General features: G+C 43.1%; 2 protein-coding genes across 5 annotated transcripts in view; one reads left to right on the top strand and one right to left on the bottom strand.

Annotated features, from left to right (window-relative positions):
• PLA1A (phospholipase A1 member A) overlaps positions 1–4,394 on the top strand; it is a 46,372-nt gene extending 41,978 nt beyond the window's left edge. Inside the window, exons 11-13 of one of the 2 annotated variants that reach the window (XR_006335283.1) lie at positions 698–788; positions 1,654–1,850; positions 3,409–4,394. Coding sequence is in view for 1 of the 2 variants with exons in the window: in XM_043874313.1 (XP_043730248.1) it covers positions 698–728 (31 nt within the window). In the remaining variant the exon portion in view is untranslated. Of the gene's footprint in view, positions 1–697; positions 3,017–3,408 lie in introns of those variants that run through there. The other variant, XM_043874313.1, reaches the window with a different exon arrangement.
• Positions 4,395–6,296: 1,902 nt separating this feature from the next.
• On the bottom strand, positions 6,297–24,589 carry POPDC2 (popeye domain containing 2). 3 transcript variants are annotated; one of them, XM_043875254.1, is made up of 4 exons: positions 23,690–24,589; positions 18,684–18,792; positions 12,481–12,889; positions 6,297–6,523 (listed from the first exon to the last, which is right to left on the bottom strand). In XM_043875254.1, the coding sequence occupies exons 1-4, from the start codon at positions 24,178–24,180 to the stop codon at positions 6,438–6,440; spliced, it is 1,095 nt and encodes a 364-aa protein (XP_043731189.1). In that variant the 5' UTR covers positions 24,181–24,589; the 3' UTR covers positions 6,297–6,437. The 3 variants fall into 3 exon arrangements, with proteins under 3 accessions (XP_043731189.1, XP_043731188.1, XP_043731187.1); XM_043875253.1 differs by having other exon boundaries at positions 6,385–6,523; positions 12,339–12,889; XM_043875252.1 differs by lacking the exon at positions 6,297–6,523 and having other exon boundaries at positions 12,124–12,889.
• Between the last annotated feature and the right edge of the window lie 97 nt (positions 24,590–24,686).

Below are 24,686 nucleotides of genomic sequence, written 5' to 3'. Positions count from 1 at the left end.
CAGACATGCATTTAATAACAGTACCTCACAACCCAGTGACCATTTCAGCAGCCTTGACTATTCTCCTGGCTTTGTTTACTCAAGTCCCTCAGAACATGAATATTTGAGAAACAGCTACACTCTGCCAGACCCCATGGTGTGCACTGAACACAATCTCCCTCCATGCTGCTCTGAAAATACCATTTCAAGGTTCACGTCCCACTGCCTTGTGATCTGTGGAGTTCGGATTCCACAGCCAGTCACTGAGAGCTATTGCTTCTCTTCTGCAAGCATGCCTTCCTTGTACCTCCAGCCCACAGACTTTGACTCACATGTATCTTTTACCTGAATTGCTTCTGTTTTGCCTACCTTTCTCTATCTTTCAAGCCACAGCTTAAAATCAACTTTGCTGTGACCCTTCCTCATCCCAGAAATGGGAAGTGACACCTGCTGAACTGTTATAGCTCTTGTAGTTGTTTCAACCACTGATGTTAAGGCTTTCCACAAAGGACTGGCATAGTGTTTATTTGTATATGTATCAGGGCTCTAGCTTCACCTTAAACTAGTTATGAGTCACAGGAAGCCTATTTATACAAGCGACTGGGAAATCTTCTGGGAAGATTAATCCTCAAAGGAGTCAGGCCCAGGGAGCTTGACTTAGTAAGGCTATGGTAGAGATGGGGGAGGGTGCCTAAAGCCTATGTATCTTCTTTTCTAGATCTGGAGCTCCTTCAGGGCAGAGACTATGAGTGATTCATCCAGCAAAGCAGGTGGTATCAAGAATAGTGTTTGATAGCAGTGGATATTTAGTAAGTATTAATGGGATAAAAGAATACTTACTATCCTCTCCTTAGAGCAAATCTGAGTATATGTCAGGCTTTATTCCTGAGTATATGAAGTTGTAATCCAGAGATTTTTTTTTAACACATGTGTGGATCTCTAGCATAGGAGTATTGTAAGAGGTTCACAAATCCATATCATGTCAATAATTTTATGGAGACTGAATAAATACAATACTTTGTACATACGTGTATGCAACACTGTTTCAAACAGATAAAGGTACTATTTTGGTTAATTTTTTCAATCTATAAATTTATCTATAACCCTTATTGGAATCCAAATGTCTTTTGCCATTACATATGACATTAGATAATAAAAACACAACTTCTATGACATTAAAGTCTGATCCTTTCAAAAACAAACACACATTAAAAGAGGTCCCCAGGACTTCCCTGGTAGCACAGTGGCTATGAACCTGCCTGGCAATGCAGGAGACATAGGTTCAATCCCCGGTTTGGGAAGATTCCACATGCCACAATTTCTGAAGCCTGTGCACCTAAAGCCTGTGCTCTGCAACAAGAGAAGTCAACGCAATGAGAAGCCTGCACATAGGAATGAAGAGTAGCCTCCATTTGCCACAGTTAGAGAAAGCCATGCAGAAGCACAGTCACAAATTTTTTTTTAAAGAGGTCTCCATCCCAAGGAACCTCTGTTATGTACAACGTGTAACAACATCCCTGCCTGGGCTGGCCACCAGCTTGCGGGGGGGGGGGGGGGGTGGGGGGGGGGGGGGCTACCCTCCAGGTAATGTTTTTTAGTCTCAATTTACAATGTACAATGAGCTTTTCTGTTGTTTGTGTATTGCTTCATCCACTCCCTACAACAACCCTCAAGGACTGGCAAGAGAGCGGTTGGATTTCTAAGACTGACAAGAAGCTTCTATTGTGAAATTTACATGGAAGAGACAGAAATCCAACAAGAAAGAAAATAAATGCACAGTATAATTTTAGAAAAAAAATGAGAAAAGAACAGAAGAGCTCTATAGAACACACTGAGGTGTTCTACAAAGCACATAACTGGAATCCTAAAAGGTGAGGAAAGAGGAAATGGGGCTCTGAAGATGACAAGAAGGCAACAGGACAGAAGGTTATGGTGAGGTGAGGCAGGTGTCTTAGCTGGGATGGTGACATTGAGCTGAGAACTGGATGACCAGAAGTAGTAGCCAGGAGAAACTATGATTGAAAGCATTGCAGAGAGAAAGAAAAATGGCAAAGATCCTCATGTAGAAAGGAGCTGGGTGTGAGTGAGGAGCACCCAAAAGTCTACTGTGGCTGAAACATGAATGAGAAAGAGAGCGGAACGAAGCATGGCTGGAGAGACAGGCAGGCAGGTGGGGCCTTAGGGGTCATAAGTGGCTAAAAGAGTAGCATTCATCAGGTATTTTTTTTACTTTCCCATGTTTCACAGTTACTTTAATCAGCAAAGCACAGAGTTGATTATTAAGTAGGTCCATGTGACTAGCTCTAGTCAATGGACTGAGGGCAGAGGGACTTGTGTCATTTTGGGGCCAAAGCATCAAAGAGCCAGTACAGAAACATCAAGCCATTTCTTTCTTCAGTGGACAGAGCCAGAAGATCTAAGTAGGTTGAATCACTGAGTTGCAATATGAAGACAGTTGCCCTGATGAGTCATACAGATTCTCAGTAGACTTTAAGAGCAATAAATCTGTATGATATTAAGTCATATTAGGCTGATTCTGACTAATAACACATGGTAAGAAGTTTAGATTTTATTCTAAATGTAATAGGAAGTAATTTGAAATTTTTAGCAAGAGAGTGAATACATCATACATACGTTAAAATGATCACTTTTTGTAGAATTGATTATGGGGAGGACAGACAGAAATCAGGAGCCAGTTATAAAACTATTAAAGTTCATCTAGCCATGAAATAATGTTAGCTTGAATTTCGTGGGAGCAGTGGACATGGTGAGTTGAATTGGGGATATATTTTGAAGAAAGAACTAACAAGACAGGAGAATTTCCTGAGTAGTTAGACTCAGTGCATTCACTGCCAGGGGCCAGGATTCGATCTCTGGTTGGGGAACTAAGATCCGGCAAGCTGTGTGGCACAGTCAAAACAAACTAACAAAACTGATGGAAAGACTCCAAGGTTTGGGGCCTGGGCAACTGAATAGGGAGAGAACAAAGAGTTATAAAACTTGTTTTGGTTTAAAGATCTCTTTCAAAAGGACAAGGGAAAAGAGAGAGAGAAAATGTTTCCCAACTCCTTTCACAGAGTCAGCATAACCTTGATATTAAAACCTGACAAGGTACATAGATGCAAAACTCCTAAACAAAGTATTTATAAAACAAGTTCTATATACATAGGAGGAAAATATATCATAATAAAATTGGATTTGTTCCAGGGATGCAAGTTTGTTTTAACATTCACTTATCTGGAGTTTGTTAACAGAGTAGAGAAAAATAAACTTGACTAATGCAGAAAAATCATTTGACAAAATTCCATACTCATTCATGATTTTAAAAATTAGGACTAGAACTTCTTTAATCTGACAGGATACTATAAAAACCTACCTATAGCATATGTCATACTTAATGGTGAAATACTGAAAGTATTTTCCTTACAGTCAGGTATGAGAGAAGAATGTCCTCATCATCCTTGCTGTTCACCCCTGCACTTGAGGTCCTACCCAGTGCGGCAAGGCACCAAAAGAAAGAGGAGGAAGAAGAGCAGGAAGAGGGTGGAGGAGGAAAGTACAGGCCAAGAAGGAAGAAATAAAACTATCATTATTTGCAAATGACACAACTGTATCTTGGAAAATCTGGAAGACTCCATGGATTAGTAATTAGAATTGATAAGTGGATTCATCAGGATCTCTGGATGGAGGTTGAAGATACAAAAATCCATTATTTTTCTGTATACCAGTGATAAAAGAAAGTAAAAATATTAAATGATATTTACAAAAGCACCAAATTCAACAATTACCTAGAAATAAATCTAACAAAATTTGTGCAAGAATATTTGTATGGAAAACTACAGAACACTATTAAGAAAAAAGTTTTTAAATGAAACATACTATGCTCATAGATTAAAAAATCAGTATTATAAAGATATTAACTCTTTACCAACCTAAGCCACAGTGTGAATATAATTCTAATAAAATTCCAGCAGAGCTATATTTTTATGGAAATTATTAATAGCAAGCTGGTTCTAAATTTTATATGGAAATGCAAAGGGAATAAGCAAGACTTGAATAAGAATGAAGATCACCAGATATCAAAACATAAAGCTGCAATAATTAACCAGATGGTATTGTCAACAGGTAGAAAAATAGACTAATGGAACAGAATAGAAGATCCAGATAGAGACCTACAAATACTTGATTTATGGATCAAATACTTGATTTATGGATACTTGATTTATGACAAAGAGGACACTGAACACTAGTACAGATAGGATAATCCATTCAGTGTAAGTGCTGCTGTCTATTGGATATCCACAAGGCAATAACAAATTTGATCCTTATTTTATACCCTACACAAAAATCAAATCCAGGTTGCTTGTAGATCTAACTGTGAAATGTAAAACAAAACATTTAGAAGGTAACAAAGAAGAATAAATCCAAGGCAGGAAAAGTTTTCTTAAACATGACACAGAAAGCATTAATGATGGAGGAAAAGATTGATAAATTACTACATTGAAATTAAGAACTTATTTTCATCAAAAGATATTATTTAGAGAAAAAAATTGGGAGAATGCATTTGAATATCTAAGCAACAAAGGGCTTTTAACTTGAATATTTAAAGAATTCCTTACAGTCGATGAGAAAAGCATACAAACAGAGAAATGGACAAGAACTGGAGTAGACACTTCACAAGAGAGGATATCCGCATGGCTAAGAAAAACATAAAAAGATACTCTTATCATTCACCAGGAAAATAAAAATTAAAACCAAAATGATATGCTGCTACATACACCCAAGTGGCTAAAATGAAGACAAGAAAAGAAAAGATGATGCCAACTATTGGGGAGGATGTGAAACAACCAGAACACTCATACACTGTTAGTGGGAATATTAATCAGTACAATCACCTAGGAAGTGTCTGGCAGTATCTACTATAGTTGAAAATATGCCTCAGTAATTCCAGCATATACCCCCCAAAAGTGTATGTATGTGCACTGGAAGATAAGGCCAAGAATGTTCATAGTAGTTCATAATTGCCCCAAGCTAGAAACTATCCAAACACCCATCAATAGTGGAATGGATAAATAGATTGTGGTATATTCACATAACAGACTGAAGTGAAGTGAAAGTTGCTAAGTCGTGTCCAACTCTTTGTGACCCCATGGACTATACAGTCCATGGATTTCTCCAGGCCAGAATACTGGAGTGGGTAGCCTATCCCTTCTCCAGGGGTTCTTCCCAACCCAGGAATCAAACCCAGGTCTCCCACATAGCAGACGGATTCTTTACCAACTGAACCACAAGAGAAGCCCAAGAACACTGGAGTGGGTAGCCTATCTCTTCTCCAGCAGATCTTTGCGACGCAGGAATGGAACCAGGGTCTCCTGCATTGTAGGCAGATTCTTTACCAACTGAGCTATCAGGAAAGCCCTACAACAGAGTATTATATAGCAACAAAATAAACTTTTGAAAGAGCAAGGATTGCCCGAGGATCCCCAGCTGTCCCAGCCCTCAACTGTTTGAGTCTTCCCAGCCTGGGCCCCAGACACGTGGGTCAAGAAGCCTTTGAGGTGATCCTGGCTGTAGCTACTGTCTCAATGTAACAGCACAAGAAACTCTGAGTGAGGACAGCCCAGTTGAGCCCAGTCAAGCCCCACTTTTGTGAGCAAAATAATTATGATGATTTTAACTCACTGCTTTAGGGATGGATGTTGCATAGCAATAGGTAACCAGAATAGACATGGAAGTATTTAGAAGAAAAAATAAAACAGAATATGTTAAATTTGTAAGTCTACTTTAAAATGTTTAAGGAAATTTATTTAAATAGATTTGTAAAACTCCTTCTAAAAACTACTGTTTAATATTAGGGTCATAAATAAAGGGAAAGACTTGTAAGTTGAATGTAAAAGATTAAGGGCAAATAGATTCTAAAATTTCTACCTACCTAAGTTGAACCTTAATTGAGAAAAATATTTTAAGTAAAACAAGATAAAAACAGTGAAAACTTCTTATATAGCTAACTTCATTGATGCTTTCAGAAAGTTGAAGGAAACAACATAAGGAAATGAAATGAGTGATTTATTGAGTGCTTACTAGGTGCCACAGCATGTCCTAGGTGATTTATTGAAATCAACTCATGGAATCCTTACAACCCTGTGAAGTGGGTTTTATAATCACCCCTTTACAGATGATGCTCAGAGAGGCTATGTGACTTGCCTGAAATTCTACAGTTAGTAAAGGATAGAATCTGTGCTTTGGCCCTTTGGGATGCCTTCTCTTGGAAGGAAGGCTGATGAAGGCAAATTTCTAAAAGTCACTTGGGGGCCTTGGTGTGGTTGCAGTGCTGGCATCCTCTGTGTCTGCTCCAACCTTGCCTGTGAGCCTTCCAGTGGCTAAGAAGAGGGGTGTGCACACAAGTGACCATCCTGTGAGGATTAACGTGGCCAGAGTAAAGGACAGTCCATTGACCCTTACAGTTCAGGAGTCTGGGTTGGAGCCAAGGGGGCCTGTCCCCTGGACATAACTTCAGAGTAGCTCCGGAGAGGAATTCTGGAAGCTGTGGAAAAACAGAGGAAGGATTTCAGCACTGTGGCTTGGGATAGCTCACATAACTTCAGAGGGTTCTGTTCAGGTCTTTTTTTCCTCTACAATTTCCCAATATTTTAACTGTATGCAATGTCTAACACAATAGGAGCAGTTGAATTGTTGAATCATTTTCTTCTATAACATTAGGGTGAGTCAGTTTTGAAGTTATATAGTTCAATTCTCTCATTTTATAGGAGAAGAGACCAAGAGGTCAATTTTGGTTGCTTCCTATGAAGAATCTATAGAACTATACTTCCTATCTAACACTATGGAATGAGTTTTTAAAAATCTGCAAAGAAAACCAGTGAGTTTTATAAAACCCTTGTGTTTTATTTTTACAAAGCAAGGAGTAGGTAAATGAGACCTGTAAAACAGAAATAGAAGAAAAACCTGGGGCTGAGCCCCAAATACAGGCTGTTGTGGTCCTGAGGGGGGAGGGAACTGCTGACTCTAACTTCACTACTTGAACATGGAACCTTGGCAGGTTAAGCAGAGCTACCATCCAGAGACCCAGACCTGGAGACCCCAGGCAGCTCCTGCCAGGCCACCTTCAAGGGCAAGTCTTCTGCCCCAGGCGGCTTTCCAGTGGTTCTGGGGAAAATGTGCTATTTAACAACACTGACAGCTAACAAAGCATCAGAGGGACTTCTGAGGGAAGGAAACTGAATATAGTGTGATGGTGATCTGTCTTCCCTGGGCAAATAAAACAGGTGAAGGTCTGACCATCCCTTAGTTATTCAGGGGCCAAGGAACTAGTGTGTGTTTTCTCTGGACCTCCAACTTTTTGCTGTTCCTTTTGTTGTCAGGGGATCCTGTCGGTTATTACCTCCCTTGGGAAACCAGACTAGAGGAAATAAGGGGAAATCATGTGTCTCAGAAGGAGTAGGGGGAGGGACTGGGGAGGGAAGTGAGAGTGAGAGAGAAGGGGAGGAATTTGCAAATAACTATACACAGAACCACCCTACTCCAGTACTCTTGCCTGGAGGATCCCATGGACGGAGGAGCCTGATGGGCTGCAGTCCATGGGGTTGCTAGGAGTCAGACACGACTGAGCAACTTCACTTTCACTTTCACTTTCATGCATTGTAGAAGGAAATGGCGGCCCACTCCAGTGTTCTTGCCTGGAGAATCCCAGGGACCGGGGAGCCTGGTGGGCTGCCATCTATGGGGTCACACAGAGTCAAACACGACTGAAGCGACTTAGCAGTAGCAGCAGCATACACAGAACAGAATTTTAAAATACGTTATACATTAAACTAGGGCTTTACAGCTTAACAAATTGCCTTTGTGTACTTTATCTCAATTACTCTTCAAGCAACCTAATAACATCGACTGAGGCTACCTATTTATTTACTTCTGAATAGTGCTGGATAGTGAAAGTTGCTCATTCGTGTCTGACTCTTTGTGACCCCATGGACTATATAGTCCATGGAATTCTCCAGGCCAGAATACTGGAGTGGGTAGCCTTTCCCTTCTCCAGGAGATCTTCCCAACTCAGGGATTGAACCCAGGTCTCTTGCATTGCAGGCAGATTCTTTACCAGCTGAGACACCTTCTCCAGAGGATCTTCCTGACCCAGGAATCGAACTGGGGTCTCCTGCATTGCAGTCAGATTCTTTACCAGCTGAGCTATCAAGGAATCCCATTTACTTACTAGTAGGTATTAATTATCTATGAGACTATTAGCCCTGTTCTGCAGTTAGGGAACTGCTCTTAAAGATAATTATGTGGCAGGACAAGATTCACATCTTAGAATCATTGAATCATAGCATCACAAAATTAGAAGGCACCTTGATAGCAATAAGGCATCCTTCTCTTGGAGCATGAATCACCTTAAAAAAATCTCTAAGAAGATTTCTTCTAATCATTATTTGAATTCTTCCAGTGATGAGTAACTTACTACTCCTTGAGGCAATCTATTCCCCTTATAGCTTTCAGCCCTTAATTCATCTTTGACCTCAAGAACTTCACCAGATTAAGGTGAAGATATCTTTTTAAAATTTGAAGATATTACTCTTGTCAATCTCTTGCAGATTAAGCATCTTCCAGTCTTTCAGTTGTTACTCATGATTACTCATAATATGATTACCTGGCACAGTGCCTGAAATACATAGTGGATACACAGTGAATGTTTGTCGAATTGGTTCTCTGGCCTTTGGTAATATGTTCTGGTCCTGGCCTTTTTCCTTGACCACAATTAGCCTTCATGTTGTAATGTGTTTCTCATTTCTTTGTTTATTTAAATAATAAAAAGGAAGCAATATATAGTCTTTACTTTCAAACTATAGAGTCTTCAGAACAATTTGAAAACATAAGCTAACCTGGCCAAATTTTAAACAGCTTTCAGTTAACTTGTGATAATAGACTCAGTAGCTTGACTTAACTGACCACTTCAGAGATGTGATTTAGTGTCTCCTATAAGACATCAAATGAAACACTGTGGAATGTGTTCATAGAATTAACTGGAAAGATTCTAGTGAAGGCAGGGTTAATGTGAGGTCTAACTGTGAGACCCTGCATGAATACATTATCATACAGTACTGCTTTGCATGTTAAAAAAGTAACAACCAGTTTTGGCTCAGTTCTGGGTCCTACCAGGCTGAAAACTGTGCTCTTCAAGAAAAAAACAATGCTCCAGTAGAAACACCATTTTTAGTTGGTTTCAAACTGTCTTGGTGTGAGGCACAAGCACCGGTGTCAGTGTGATGAAGCTATGTCATTCCCAACAATGCAGAATCCAGTCAGCTTCATGACTCTTTTAAGTTCTGGACCAGGATGAATAGCACTGAGTTTACAGGTTTGGTCACTGAAGAGCCAGGGACTGGATGGCAAATTGTGCCCAGCTTTGGAAAGGAAACAAGTTAAGTTGCTACCAGTCTCAAGGCACTCTGCTTATTCATTACAGTAATAACCATAAAAAGAGTTTGATGACAAATAAGTCAAACCAAATGTCCCAAAATACAATTTGGGAAAAATGTCTCTGGGCTAAATTATCCCATTATCACAGACTAAAGCTATCTGAAATTTGGTCAATTTGATCACATTTTCAAGTTGTTCTGAAAACTCTATGGAAGTTCAGTTCAGTTCAGTTGCTCAGTCATGTCCAACTCTTTGCAACCCCATGAACCACAGCATGCCAGGCCTTCCTGTCCATCACCAACTCCTGGAGTCTACCCAAACTCATGTCCATCGAGTTGGTGATGCCATCCAGCCATCTCATCTTCTTAGTCATCCCCTTCTCCTCTTGCCCCAATCCCTCCTAGCATCAGGGTCTTTTCCAATGAGTCAACTCTTCGCATGAGGTGGCCAAAGTATTGGAGTTTCAGTTTCAGCATCAGTCCTTCCAATGAACACGCAGGACTGATCTCCTTTAGGATGGACTGGTTGGATCTCCTTGCAGTCCAAGGAACTCAAGAGAGTCTTCTCCAACACCACAGTTCAAAAGCATCAATTCTTTGGCATTCAGTTAACACAGAGTTTTTTACTTTCTATTACTTAAACCAAAGACGATTCTAATACCTTCTCTCTTTATACTCCAAATACTAGTAAGTATAAATAAAGTGAGTTATATTAGCAGTTTTCTCATTGTGAACCTCAGAAAAGGCTGAATTTGGGAAAAAGCCTTTTTTTCAATAGTATTAAGGGTAGAGGACCTGAGAGACAGAGGTGGGACCACCTTGCATGTGAACATCTCACCTACCATGCCTTTCACATGGTAGGTGAGATTCTTCACAGGTGCAGAATGGAGAGAACTCCTAGTCAAGCAGGACCCTGCCCCCAGCAGACAGGAGGACAGCCAAGTCACAAGAGAAATCATAGTGAAATACGGCAGCGAGTTCTTGCTGGAAGACACACTGATGTCTGGGGGCTTGTGTCCATTATAACGTTGCCTGACTGCTTCTTTTTCCTCCTCTGAACAACTCATCCTTTTCCTTCTCACATAAACCCAGGAGGGCCTTGGAGGGGCCAGCTGGGTCAACACATTCATGTGAAGAAAGTAAGGTTCAGTGAGATTATGTGCTTTGCAAACAGTAGTAGAGCCAGACATAGCAACCAGGACTTTGGGCTCCCCGTGCAGGTCACTTGTCTAAAACACTGCCTGCCTGTTAATGTTTGGGAAAACTCATGCATGAAATGTGTAGCCCTCAAAGAAGAGAATTTTCACATCTTCACTTGAATGGTTTTCTTTATAGGCAGAGGGAGAGGTACTGATCTTGGAAGAGCCAGGGTTAAAAATTAAGTTGGGCATATAGGGCAGTTTAGGAAGAAGAGATAGAGCAAGACAGGAAGTGGAGGAAACAGGAAGAAGGCAACAGAGAGATAAATACATAAATAGTCAAATGGGGTCAACGTGGAGGAAAAGTATAGAGAGGGGAAATTAACGGAGAAGAAGAAGAAATGGGCCTTTTTCTTCTTAAAAGCAGCACACTGAGGAAACCAAGGACTGAGCAGAAATCAGAAGGAGGGGAGAAAGAGGAGAACAAATAGAGCCAGGAAAAGAGAAGCAGGCAGAAGAGGAGAACACAGGGAGCTGTATGAGTTCAGAGTGTGTGCAGGCGGGCAGGTATGTGGACAAAGGGGCCCACAGGACAGAATTCATGCACACTGGTGGGGGTAGGCTAGTCGGGAGGTGACTGTCAGCACAGTAGGGGACGGACAGCGGGAGAGGACAACACAAGTGGAGGCGGTCAAGAAAGGGATCTGCTAGATGCTATTAATTTCATATCCATGAAACCAAATAGCTAATCTTTTATTACTCACCTCTCTTGACTCTTTCATCATTTATATGATTTGCTTTTCAAACTGTACAAACATACACTCACTCAACCTCAAAGTACCCTAGACGCCTTCCTACCTGAAATAGTTTCTTGGGAAAACAGTGTTTCCTAAAGAATGATTAATCTCTTAACCATCCCTCCCCGACCTGGAAATGTCTTCCAAATTGAGAACAGTGGTATTTTCCTCAGGAAAAGCCAGGCCTGCACCATGGTTGGGTGGAGTCCTAGAGGAAAATGTCACAGCATTGTGAGAGCAGTCAGGGGGAACACGAAACATTTCCTAGAACTGCTCAGCACAGCCTTTTATGTACACTCTCCTGAGCTGTACACACACTCCCCTACGTGTTAGGCCCACCAGATTCACGCCCACTCTACTCTCACAGTTATGATTTTCTAGGAGAGTCATCCTATCATAGTAACATTCACTCAGCAGTGTCCAGTCCTGTGCCTGAGCAACACACTCTCCACTGGGTCAGAGGACAGCAAGGTGGACACATTTTCCTCCCAGTGTCATTAGCCTCCAATCACAAGCCTCTTTGAAATAGGGGTGATTTTAACAGAAGTGCCTGTCCAGGCTAAATAATGACTGCTTTCTGGAGCTGACTATGTGCCAAGAAGAATCATTAGGAATTTGAGACATGCCAGCTTTTTAAAGTATTCTTTAAAATGCACGCCATAATAAAATACCCTTTAGCTTTAAATGAGACCTTGGTTATTAGCACAACTTTGAAAAAAAAAAATAGTTAGCAACCTATCTGCTTGATCAAATGTCAACCAGCCAGACTGCTTTTGAAAGCAATCACAATAAGGGATGAGATAAAAAAAAAAAAAAAAAACCCTCATGCCTTTCATGCACCAGGGGTGAGTTGCTATCTGCAAGGCTGGGTTAATGCCACTTTCTGGGAGTCCTCTGAGAGGACAGGCTCCATGAAATTATTTTTTGCCCTTATAAACCAAGTTAAGGCCGGCCATTGGCAAGACTGCAACAACTGCCTTCTGAGTACTTACACAGGGTCCTGAGCCGGGTGGCTGTGCCCATGTTAGCTCTCCCCTCACCTCATGTACTCCCCATCACTCTTATAATCCATGAATGATTCTGATCCCGACACCTCCTCAAAATCCTCCAGAACCAGACTGGTGGAGTCCTCACCCAGGACGCCGCTGTCGGGCCTGGACATTCTGACCCAGGGAGGAGGTGCAGGAGAGCTGGTGACCAGTGGAGGTGGGGAGCTAGGGGGTGTTTGCTGGACAGACGTGTGCAGGGCCTGAGGAGGGGATGCGGCTGGCCCACGGACTTCCTCGTCATCCTTCTCAGACTCTGGTCCTGCATCTGGGGCAGCAGGACCCAGGACGTGGTAGAGGCTGGGGAGACGGATGTCAAAGCGTAGCCCGAACTTAGCAAAGAGCTTGTCATTGAGAGCGTAGAGCTTCTCTGAGATGTCATAGCCCAGCAGGACCGAGAAGAGGCGAGAGATGTATCGCTCTTTGGTCAAAAGGAGGTGGAGATTTTTCCGGGGCCAGGAAATGTAGCTACATTCAGTCTCAGCTGTCAGAGTGACCTGAGAGGGGTCAGGGGCAGAAAGTGAAGGTTGAAACTTAAAAATGTGTCCAAGCTTAGTACAGAGATATATATACAGTTTACTTGGCAAACGGCTGCACTTTGCACTTCTCCTGAAGAAGCTGTGGAAGTACCTCTCCAGGGACTTGCCTTGCAGAGGTCCAATGAATGACTTTCATTGTGTGCACTGATATGGTAGGAGGGATGGAATAGGGGGGGTGGTCTTGTGAAGAGCCCTGAGATCACCTTCTGGAACCTCACTGTCCACCTCCAATCTCCTCAGCTCTCATACACTGTGTTCCATGGCTGATCCCACTAATGGCTGCAGAAGGTTCTGAGCCTGTTGTGATTACAGGAGAGAAGAGGGGCCTCCTGGTGCTCAGAAGAAACGTCAGGATGCTGATGACAGTTTTTAAGGATAAAAGATAATATACTGGAGTTGGGACACAAAGAAGAATTGGGAAGAATTTCAGTGAGAAGAGAGCCTCTGATCAGGCATGCCAGGCTGCATCAAGTGGACAGAACGCTGGTCTTCAGGCCTATGAGCTGCTCTTGACTTGGGCCCTACAAGTAACCAAATGGATCTGATGACTAAATTCAGAAAAGGGGCACAGAGGAAAAGGAACTCTTTTTTGGGGGGGGGTGAGGTGCCTTGCAGCTTACAGGATCTTAGTTTCCTAACCAAAGATAGAACCTGTGCCCTCTGCATCAAGAGCACAGAGTCTTAACCCCTGGACCACCAGGGAAGTCTCAAGAGGCACTCTTAAGAACACGAAGTGGAAGGATACCTCACTCTTCATTTATATAGACATCTAGTAATTTCTGTGTACTCGGCTATGTGCCCGTGGTGTACAGCTAAGTCACACTTGCAGGGTCAGTAATGTGTGCACAGCACAGAGCAGGTGCTTGATAAATCTTGTTAATAATGAGTGGTAAAGATAGGTTTCAAATGCAAACATTCTTAGGATAGTAAAGCAAAAGTGCGTAGAATCACACAATGCTTTATACCCTGTCCTAAGTACTTTAAAAGTGAGCAGGTTGGCAGAGCTTAAGATGATTCATGAATAGAGACAGTGGAAATGAGAAGGAGGACAGCAGCTAACATTTACTGAGAGTTACCATGTTGCAATGTTAAGTGCTTTAGGTGGGTTGTCTCATTAAAGGTGGGGTTGGCTTTCCAAACATTCTTTATCAGAGAGCGTATATATAATCCTTTTATTTCATTGCTCCCAGAACACCCCCTCTGCTCCCCTCCTCCCCTTCCCATCTGCAGTACCCCTTTTCTGTTCCCTTCATTCATTTCCTCCTCTCCCTCCCCCACCCCTCAGTCATCAGCACTCAAGTCAGGGCCTAAATTGCCTCATCAAGACCAGAAACGAGTTTCAAGTTCCAGCTTTACCAGCTGTGTGACATCAGATAAATTGCTTAATCTCTCCAGACTTGTTGCCTCAGGAGAATACTGGTCCTCACAATCCATCTGTTACTAATTTGACTCAGCAAGTAGTTGTCGCATCTACCATAACCTGTACTTTCAGTGTACTTACTAACAATTCCCAAACAAGAAATCAGGGTGCTACACATGAAGTGGGTACACATGAGAGCTAATAAGGATGCAAGCAGTGTTCTCAAAGCTGAACACAAAAGACTGTGGGCATTCTTGCAAATACACTGCTACTTCTTCCATCTTAAATCAAAATTTTAAAATCAAAATCTTTTTTTCTTCACTTTAGTTCCTTAGTTAGCTATCACTCCATTGATTTGCTCTCCTTTTCAGCAAAATTCCATGAAAAAGTTGTCTAGTTGTCTATACTTGGCTGTTACCAATTCCTCTCCTCGCATTCTCTCTCTTCAGTCAGCAAGGCTTTGCCCCAGTGGTCTACAAACTGTTCCTGGCAAGGTCACCTATGACTTCTACATTGCTGAGTCTGATGATCAGTTTTCACGGCATTCAGTCCCTCCTCTTTGATATTCTTTATTTGCTCCCAGGATGCCACACTCTCCTGGTATAACCTCCAGATTAGTCCCTTTCAGCTTCTTTTGCTGCTTTTTACCCCCTTCAACTTCTAAACACTAGAGTACCCCAGGGTTAATGGATTCTTGAATCCCTTTTCTGTCTACACTCACTCACTGGTGATCTTGTCCAGTGTAACAGCTTTAAATATCATCTGTAGGCTAATGACTCCCTAACTTAGTCTCAAGCTCAGACCTTGTTCCTTACCTCCAGACTCAAGTATGCAACTGCCTACGCAGTGTCTGTATTTAAATGTCCATAGATGACGTAAATCTAATACCTCCCAAACTGGACTTCCCTCTCTTCTCCCAAAGCCAATACTATCTGCAGCCTTCCATATCGCATTTGATAGCAACTCCATTCTTCCAGTTTCTCAGGTCAGAAGTCTTAGAAGTTTTCTTGATCCTCTTTCTCTCACATACTACATCCAATGTGTTAGGAAATCCTTTTGGCTGTATTTAGCAAATATACACTCTGGCCCTAGATGACATGTCTCCTTATCACCTCTCTGACTTCCTCTCCTGTTCTTCATTCCCCTTCCTCTCCCTGTTCCAGACTCATTGACCTTCTTTCTGGACCTCACACATGCTAGTCTCTCTCACACCCAGCTTTTGCACTGGCTCTCCCCTCTGTCTAATATGCTATTCCCCCAGATATTTTCAGAGCTCACACTGCCAATCACCTCAGATCTTTGCTCAAATGTCACAGGTTCAACAAAGACTTCCATGAAATCCTCAATTACAATTGCAACTACAGTTGACCCTTGAGCAACAGAGGTTTGAACTGTGTGGATCCATTTAAATGGGGATTTTTTTTTCAATAGTAAATACCTGAAGTACTATACAATTGGCCGATTGGTTAAGTCTGAGGATGTGGAAGCCTAGATCTGGGGGAACTGTATATTTGGAGGTTGGACTATAAATTATGGGCTTCCCTAGTAGCTCAGCTGGTAAAAGAATCCGCCTGCAATGCAGGAGACCCCAGTTCAATTCCTGGAGAAGGGAAAGGCTACCCACTACAGTATTCTGGCCTGGAGAATTCCATGGACTGTATAGTCCATGTGGTCTCAAAGAGTCAGACACTATTGAGCAACTTTCACTATAAATTATACGTGGATTTTCTACTGTGTGAAAGGTTGGTACCCCTACCTCCTGTGTTGTTGAGGAGTCAATTGCATCTCTCCCTTATACTATTCTATTTTTTTACTATAATTTATTATTTTTAACATATTACATAATTTACTTATTCATAATTTCTATGGCTAATTTTTTGTCTAACCTACTAGAATGTGAATTGCATGAAGGCAGGGACCTTCATCTGTTCTGTTGACCGATACACTCTGAGCACCTTTAATAGTGCCCAGGTGGGAATTCCTTAGCAATCCAGAGGTTAAGACTCCATACTTCACTGCAGGGGGCAGGGGTTCATGAATCATGGGTTCAGTCCCTGGTCAGGGAACTAAGATCCCACATTGCTTGTGATGTGGCCAAAAATAAAACCAAACAAAAACAAACCATATAGTGCCCAGGTTACTGTAACAGCTCAACAAATGTTACTGAAATGAGTGAATGAATCAGGTAAAAACTACTAATCTTGTATGTTGCAAAATAACTTGATGTTGTTTTCTCATTGCCCAGTATAAAATCCTTCCTAAATATCTTCAGAAACCAATGGATTGACTGGTTTGACCAGGTTTTTCTTTAACCATCACCTTTGAAGCTAGTTGAATGGATTAAATGATAAGATGTACATAAAGAGACCTTGAGTCCAGTAAAACATGATTCTAATTAGAGAAATAATGCTGATTTCCATGTGATGGCTCTCATGCTATGTTCTTGGTGACTTATGAGAGGGTCGCAGTGTTTAACAGTCAATAAATTCTTCATTGAATTCTTGAGAGGGGTGATGGAATGTTGATTCTCTTGTGGCAAACTCAATAAGAATTATGATTCAGTCACTGTGGATTCCCTATTAGTCAACAAAGACTATGCAAATGCAAAGGCAAGGACAAGATGAACTACAACCTGAGACAACACTTGACATTTGCAAAGAGGAAATGGGACTTCACAGAGCCAAGAGCAAGTGTGTGGATCTCAAGGCTCCCAGTGGAGGTGCATACTAAAAATACAAATGGAAGAAATGTGACGGTCCCTACATCCCTCTCAGATGCTGAGAGGCCATCTGGGGTCATAGCCCTTCCTTTCAAGCATAACTAAGGGGAGGACACCCGGCTTATCCACCACCTGTTTCTCAGTTTCAGTGTCAGAAACAGAGCCTGGTCTGGCTGGCTCAGGACCTGACTCAGCCCTCCTGAAGGTTCTTGTGGCTCTGAGGGGGTTCTCAAAGGTGACTGCTGAGCCGCTTGGAGAGGATGTGAGTGTGTGGTGGGGGAGGCACATGTTCAGAGAGGGGTCTGTGACTGATGGTCCAGGCAGTGGGATTAGGACTGCCCCTCAGGCCCTGTCCTCACAGAGCCAAGAGTCAGGGTGGGGCGGAAGCAGGCCCAGCCGGGTGGCCCCGCCTGGCATGTGTCTATTTCGGGGCTGGCATAAACGCTCGCCTGAAGAACTTCCTGACAGAACTGACGGGAGACAGAGGGAACCCAGTACTGGCGAACTGTCTGGACAGGGGAGTCCCTATAATGGTGTATGTGTGTAAACTCCACTCTCCTGGTAACCCCCCATTTTAAAAAAGAATAGAATAGTGGTGTCAGGCAACTTGGTTTTGCCACTTTCTAGATGAAGAGTTTGGGCAAATTACTTGAGGTTTCTGAGCCTTAGTTTCCTCATCTGTTAAACAGATTAATAACAATATAATATTGTTTATAATAATTATTTTATTATAAACAGGTTAATAACAATCCAGAGGACTGTGGTGAGAGTCAATAAGGCAATAAAATAGGTAGTGCCTGTCACATGCTAGCCATACAGTAAGTGAGAACTACAAAGAAGGTAACTGAAATCTGAAGGATTGACAGAGCAGAGAGGAGGGCCCGAGCAGACAGGCCCTGACCTTAGACTGTGTATGTGATGCCCTCTGGAGCATTCTGAGACACCAATGGCCTACTGCCAAGGCAGCTCAGTGAAACTTTACTGAACACCTACTACTGTGTACAAAGTATTGCCCTTTGGAGCCTGGAGATGGAGAGGAAAAGCCCAGATTTCTACGTCAAGGAATTTACTATGCAAAAGACAGAAAACCAAATTGTACACTTGTGCAGTCAGCATAGTAAAAGGAATAGAAGAGGCATGCAGGCAATGTGTGGGGGTGGAAGCTGGTGAGGTCAGTCTGGGCAGGCTTCAGAGGAAGTGAGATGCCATAGCCTCCTCTTGATGAGGGAAGTGCCTTTTGGATAGAGGCGACATTAGGGGCCAAGGCACGGCCGTGTAAAACAATGTGGTATGTTTAGGGAAGTACTAGTAATTCAGCATGGCTGGTGTGAGCAGGAAGTGTAGGAAAGGGCTGGAGATGTGGCTCCAGGATGTCACTAAAGGTCTTAAGTTACTCTCTAAGGAGTGAGGGCTTTTATCCTGTGGTCACTGGGGTCTTCTAGAAGAGTTTTAGGCGTAGGAGTGACATGGCCCCCCTTCCAGGGATCAGCACCTCCCTACCCTACCCCTCCTCTGCCAGGCACTTTTTCCACTGGAGGAGAGTGCTCCCACCTCAAGCATCATATTGGCAGTAGTTCAAAGGTCTGACAAAAGAGAGGAAAGATGGAAGCACGGATAATGCTGGGTTGCAGTGGGATGGGCTGCGGCAGTGCTGCCATGGGGCTCCCTATTACCTGGAACACCCCCTCCTCAGAGGGACGCAGCGATTCCCACTCGGGAGAGTCCATGAACTGGTAAGGAAAGATGTAGTGCAGAAACTGCCCGTCCTGGCTCACACGAACCCTGGCAAAGGGAGAGAAGAGACTGTGTGGGAAAAGAGAAGTGGTTACCCAAAGCTTCTCCAGAGTTTAAATTACATGTTAAAAGAGTGGAAAATGACTAGGATCCAGAATGGGCTTTTTCCTATTTTACCTAGAAAACTCAGAGTCTCAGTTTCAACCTCTCTTCTAAAATCAGTTGAACTGGGAAAGAAAGTGTTTATTGAACAAAGGGGGCAGATCAACAAGCTCTCTAAGGTACATCCTGTTCAATTGGGAGGAGCTATTGTTCCACTTTTTCTGGAGCTTAATTGTTAAAAAAAAATATGCATGGAGAACCTTCTGTGTTCCTGGAAGTCTGGGAACCTGGAGATGATCTGGTCCTTTTTTGTTTTTCCTTTTTCACTCTTCAGCTGCTCTGCGTGGCAACTGCTGGACCACCAGGGAAGACCCAATAATCTGATTCTTACCTTTCAGGATTTCACTTCCAATTTAGTGGAAGTCACAGGCACATAAATAACTAGCTGTAAGTCAACATGTGCTATTGTGAGACAGGAGACTAGAGGAGGGAGAGAGCTTAGTTCTCTCCAAGTGGCAGACTTCTCAAAAATAACATTTGAGCTGATTTCTGAAGGATGTATAGGATATTGAGAAGCAGATCAGAATGCAGATGAGGATCTGAGAAATCCAGTGTGGAATTCTGTTTTCCAATATCAGCTTTTCCCCTTCCTCTATAGTACAGGAACTTTTTTAGCAGGGCTCATGACTGCCCAGCCAGACTATGTTTCTCTACTTCCCTTGCAGCTGAGTAGAGCCATGTGATTAAGTTCTGGCCAAGGGGATATTAGCACTCCATATCTTGCTCCCAGTGAATGCCTAGATATATATGTATATGTGCAAATTACCAAAGACCACTATCAATTAAAAAACTTTATGTATTACCTGAGAACTTAAAGATGGAAAACAGAAAGGGATGTAGGTCTTAAACCAAGCCAAGAATGTGGTGTCAGCCTACACTCTCTGATGGCAGAAACATACTTGCTTCTACAAGACCTATCAATATGTGCAGATAGCCATCAGAACTTACCTGAGTAATGAAAGGATGCAAGAGAAAATGAAGTGCCGTGTGCTCCTACCTCATGGTCTTCACATATTCTGTTCCCTCCAGATGCCTCTCTTCCCAATCTGCACCTTCTCCTCAGGCCTCAGCTTACACATTCCTTCCTCTAGGAAGTCTCATCTGGCCCCCCAGAAAATTTAGGTCCACTGCTTATATGCTCTCATTGCACTTTGCCTTGCTCCTTGGAATTAGTGGCTAGAGTCATGAATTAGTGACTCTCTTGATAGACTGTAAATTCCATGAGTACAAGGAAAATATTTTTCATTTTTTAACAAGAGATCCCTAGTCTCTAGCTCACTCAATAAATATTTTTGGAAATGGGGAGGGAGGAAGGAAGGGAGAAAGGAAAGAAAGAGGGATGGAAAGATCAAACAAATGAACTCACTGTGTCACCATAAAGGGGGCCAAAACCTCAAGGAAAAGCTTCTCAAACAAACGAAGAAAGACAACAGGAGAGAATGAAGTTGCTGCGATACACATCAGATCCTCCCATCCTTCATCCTCTTCCCATGCAAGGAATCTGGCCACCCAAGCAAGCCACTGAGGAGGGACAAGACTTTGCAGTGTGAGTAACACCTAATGAGGGGCTTTCCAGGTGGCTCAGTGGTAAAGAATCCACCTGCCAATGCAGGAGATGTGGGTTCAGTCCCTGGATATTTTGTTTTGTTTTCCTTTGATTTTGCAGTTTCAATCCCTGGATTGGGAAGGTCTCCTGGAGAAGAAAATGGTAATCCATTTAATCCAGTATTCTTGCCTGGGAAATCCCATGGACAGAGGAACCTACAATCCATGGTGTTGCAAAGGAGATGGACATGACTTAGCGGCTAAAACAACATCTAATGAGCCTGCATGACTCCCTGAAGCCATTCACATTGTATACTATATCCTTTATCATTTGAGTCTCTTCTTCCTCTTTGATCTCCTGACAACAGGTTATTTCCTCCTCCGTGAACAGCTTGGAGACCTGGCTGCCTCTTCAGGAGGCTGTGCACATGGGAGTTCATACTCGGGGTTGTATATGAGAGAAACTCTCCAACAGTAAGCACAGCTTAACAGGGTGATGGACTTTGAAGAAGTACTTTGCCTTTCTGAGTCTTGAAAGGGACTGATTGCATTATGAAAATAAAACAAAAAGGATGTCTGAGGTTTTAGCAAAGGGCTCCAGATGAGGTATGCAGGTGAGCTGGGGAGGTCTCCATCAGAAGCCCCCACTTCTCAGCATGGAGTTCTATTCTGCTGCTTCAAGGTGTTTGGTACCTCACCAGCCAAAAATAATGATGATTCTCCTTTAAAGTCAGAGGCTGGTTATAGACTAGAAGTCCTTTCCTCAGCTCCAACTTAGCAAAGTTGAGGATGATATTGAAAGATATCAAAACAAAATTCTTACTTCAAATTTTGAAAAGCAAGAAAAATATTGAAATTTCTAACTTTTAACTTGAGTTTTTGATGCTAAGTATTCTAGGAAATGGAGAAGGAAATGGCAACCCACTCCAGTACTCTTGCCTGGAAAATTCCATGGATGGAGGAGCCTGGTAGGCTACGTCCATGGGGTCGCAGAGTTGGACACAATTGAGCAACTTCACTTTCTTTCTATAGTTCCTTTTGGAGAAGGAAATGGCAACCCACTCCAGTGTTCTTGCCTGGAGAATCCCATGGATGGAGGGGCCTGGTGGGCTACAGTCTATGGGGTTGCAAAGAGTCGAACACAACTAAGCAACTAACACACACACACACACACACACATACTAGGAAAAGGGCTTCACAGGTTGCTCAGCTGGTAAAGAATTCACCTGCAATGCAGGAGACCTAGGTCTGATCCCTGGTTGGGAATATTCCCTGAAGGAGGGCATGCAACCCACTCCAGTATTCTTGCCTGGAGAATCCCCATAGATAGAGGAGCCTGGCAAGCTACAGTCCAGGGGGTCACAAAGAGTTGTACACAACTGAGTGACTAGCACAACACATACTAAGAAAAACCACACTGAGGGGCCAGGCCCCTCTCTCCTCTTCACAGGAACCCGGTCTTCTACAAGTTCATGATAAATCTATCATATAAAAGATAACTGAACCATATAATAATTATTATGCCCTTCTACAAATGAGCACCATACAGTGCAGTGGGTGTTTCTCCTATCTGTCTTAATCCCCTCCTTTGAACAGAGATGCTAGGAGATGCAAACAATATCATGGGTCTCATGAAAGAGCATGTGTCCTAAACTGTCCTTATTTTAAGCATGGAATTGTAGGTGGCAAACATTTTGGCAATAGTCATAATATATTTGTATCTACATGTGTGTTTGTTTACAAATATTTCATTTATTTATACTTCAACCATAAATGAAACATCACAAAACCTCATAGCTCATTCAACCCAGGACCTCAGAGTCCAAACAAAATTAAAACATGTATACATTATACTTTGATTCTATACATTAATACATAAATGCATGGTATCAACATTACTAGTAGTAGTAGTTGTGGTAGTACCATCATCATCAATGTCAAAGTCTTTTTCCCCACTGGCAATCTTATCTAGTTTCTTTCTTTCTTTTTTTCTTTCCCCCTTTTCTTTCTCTCCTTTTCTTTCCTTTGAATCACCGCATTCTTCTAGTCTCAAAAAAGAGGAAATTAAGGACAAAGTTTTTAAATACTCATTTTCCACAGAGCCAGTCCAAGTATATACCAGGTTAAGATGCTTACTGTCAGATGCTCAGCTGCACATACAAGTCCCACTAGGGCAATATTTCAAAGAATTCACAATTTCCTACCAAATGTACAGCACAAAGCTACATAGTATTTGTTCAGAAGAGATCAGTCAATGGCCAACATTCACATGCAGGCTAATCCTGACAAAGCCCATTTTGCTGAGGTCTGACTGTCAGCCTCCTTACAACGTGTCAGCCAGGTGTCTCCACCATATCCTCAAAGAGACACACATGGGCATCACTGCTCTCCCCTCACTGTCTGGCCCTCAGATTTATAGCACTTTACTTCTTGGTCTGTAGGAATCTCAATAGAACAATTTGGAATGGAAATGTGGACAAGGGTAACCTGCTTCATTGTCATTGTTGTTGTCACTAAGGTGTGTCTGACTCTTTTACAGCTGCATGAACTGTAGCCTGCCAGGCTCCTCTGTCCATGGAATTCCCCAGGCAATAACACTGGAGTGGGTAGCCATTTCCTTCTCCAGGGGATCTTCCCGACCCAAGGATCAGATCTACATCTACTTCACTGGCAGGCAGGTTCGTTACCACTGAGCCATCAGGGAAGCCCATTCCTGCTTCATACCTGGGTATATACAGAATGCTTTACCACAGAATCTGTATAGATATCCCCAGATATCTCTGATGTCCTGGAGGGAACAGGGGTTACTAAAAATCTCCTATTTTGGCACTGTTCCTTACACATAGTTGGCACTTAGCAAAGGTTGAATGCATATGGAAGAAACTAATTAATCTTATTGAAATGTTCAGTTTTCCAAAGCTTACAGAGATATTGCTGCAGTTTAGGCATGACATGCTGGCATGGTGTAGCCATTTTAGAGCCAGGGTCAAGAAACATTCACCCCACACCTCCCAGCAGCAAGTATATTCACAATTTTTCCTGCCAACCACGAGCTAGTTTCCTCATGAAAAATATTAAGAAAGGGGAAGCAAGTACATGCTTAGAAAAATCTATTTTGGTTTGTTTGACTCGCCACATCCTTCCTCAATGGAAGAGATACGAAATGGAAAGGGAGGCACTGGGAAACGAGAAGTGTGGGCGTGGGGAAGAAATGCTGGTCACTGACAGAGTGGCTTACCGGCCAGAGAGCAGCAGGGACAGGCGGTCAATGGGCGTCTCGCCCTCCACGGCATAGGTCTGCTCGGTGGCCAGAGCCAAGACCTGCCGCTCGCAGCAGTGCACGATCTCCTTGTACGCTGGCAGGGGCACCTGCAGGGGCAGGCACAGCGTCTTGTAGAGCAGCTCCAGCTCCTCGGGGAGGGTGTCCTCACGCAGGCGGTACACCAGGTGTGCCAGCTGGAGCACGCAGGCCGTTGCCAGCAGGACGCTCCAGAGAACAATGTCCAGGCCGCAGGCACCGAACCAGCCCCATAGCACACAGCACAGGTAGCCTGTGCCCAGGAAGCCAAGCAGGTAGAAGCACCCGTACACCCCGCTGCCACCCATGAAGCCCAGGAGCAGGAAGCAGTTGGCCAGGTGGAAGACAGCCCCTTCCAGGTCCTGCCTCCAGGAAATGCACAGTGGCCCGTGCCAGAGGAGCTGACCCTCCATGCTGCCGTTGCTGCTCATCTTCGGGTCTCAAAGCCTGTCGGGCTCTAAGACTGTCCCCACATGGGAAATTCAGGAAATGGGTTAGCCTGTCCTCCCAACTGTCGTCTCACCTCCGGCTTCTCCCCGCCAACTCCACCTTGCTTGGGAGGAATGCTTCCAGAAGCTTTGGGAATGAATAGCAAAACATCATACACTTCATGGAGAACTGAAAACTTTTCTTTCTCTTTCCCTCAGTAAGGCTCTGGCCCTCCTGGCAAAGCTCGGGTGAGTGTGCTCAGCTCCAGGTTTCTTAGAACAGTCTTCACATTTGACTCTTGGCAGGAAATCTAACTCGTCCTGAGAAAAAGATAGGACTATGGGGCTGAAAGCTTCAGCAGTGAGGGTTAATAAAGCAGCCACATCCTGCTCTCTGTTGTTCCCAAACAGAATGAAGAGCGCCCAGCACGGGAGGCACATTTGTGCTCCATTTGGAATGCGTCTCTCTTGGCACCGGAAGAAAGGGTGACCCCAGACGGATACCATGT

The sequence above is a fragment of the Cervus elaphus genome, chromosome 19 (genome assembly GCF_910594005.1).
Source record: "Cervus elaphus chromosome 19, mCerEla1.1, whole genome shotgun sequence".
NCBI classification, from domain to species: Eukaryota; Metazoa; Chordata; class Mammalia; order Artiodactyla; family Cervidae; genus Cervus; species Cervus elaphus.
The sequence above is the reverse complement of the archived record's forward strand: the minus strand, read 5'-3'. Positions and strand labels throughout refer to the sequence as shown.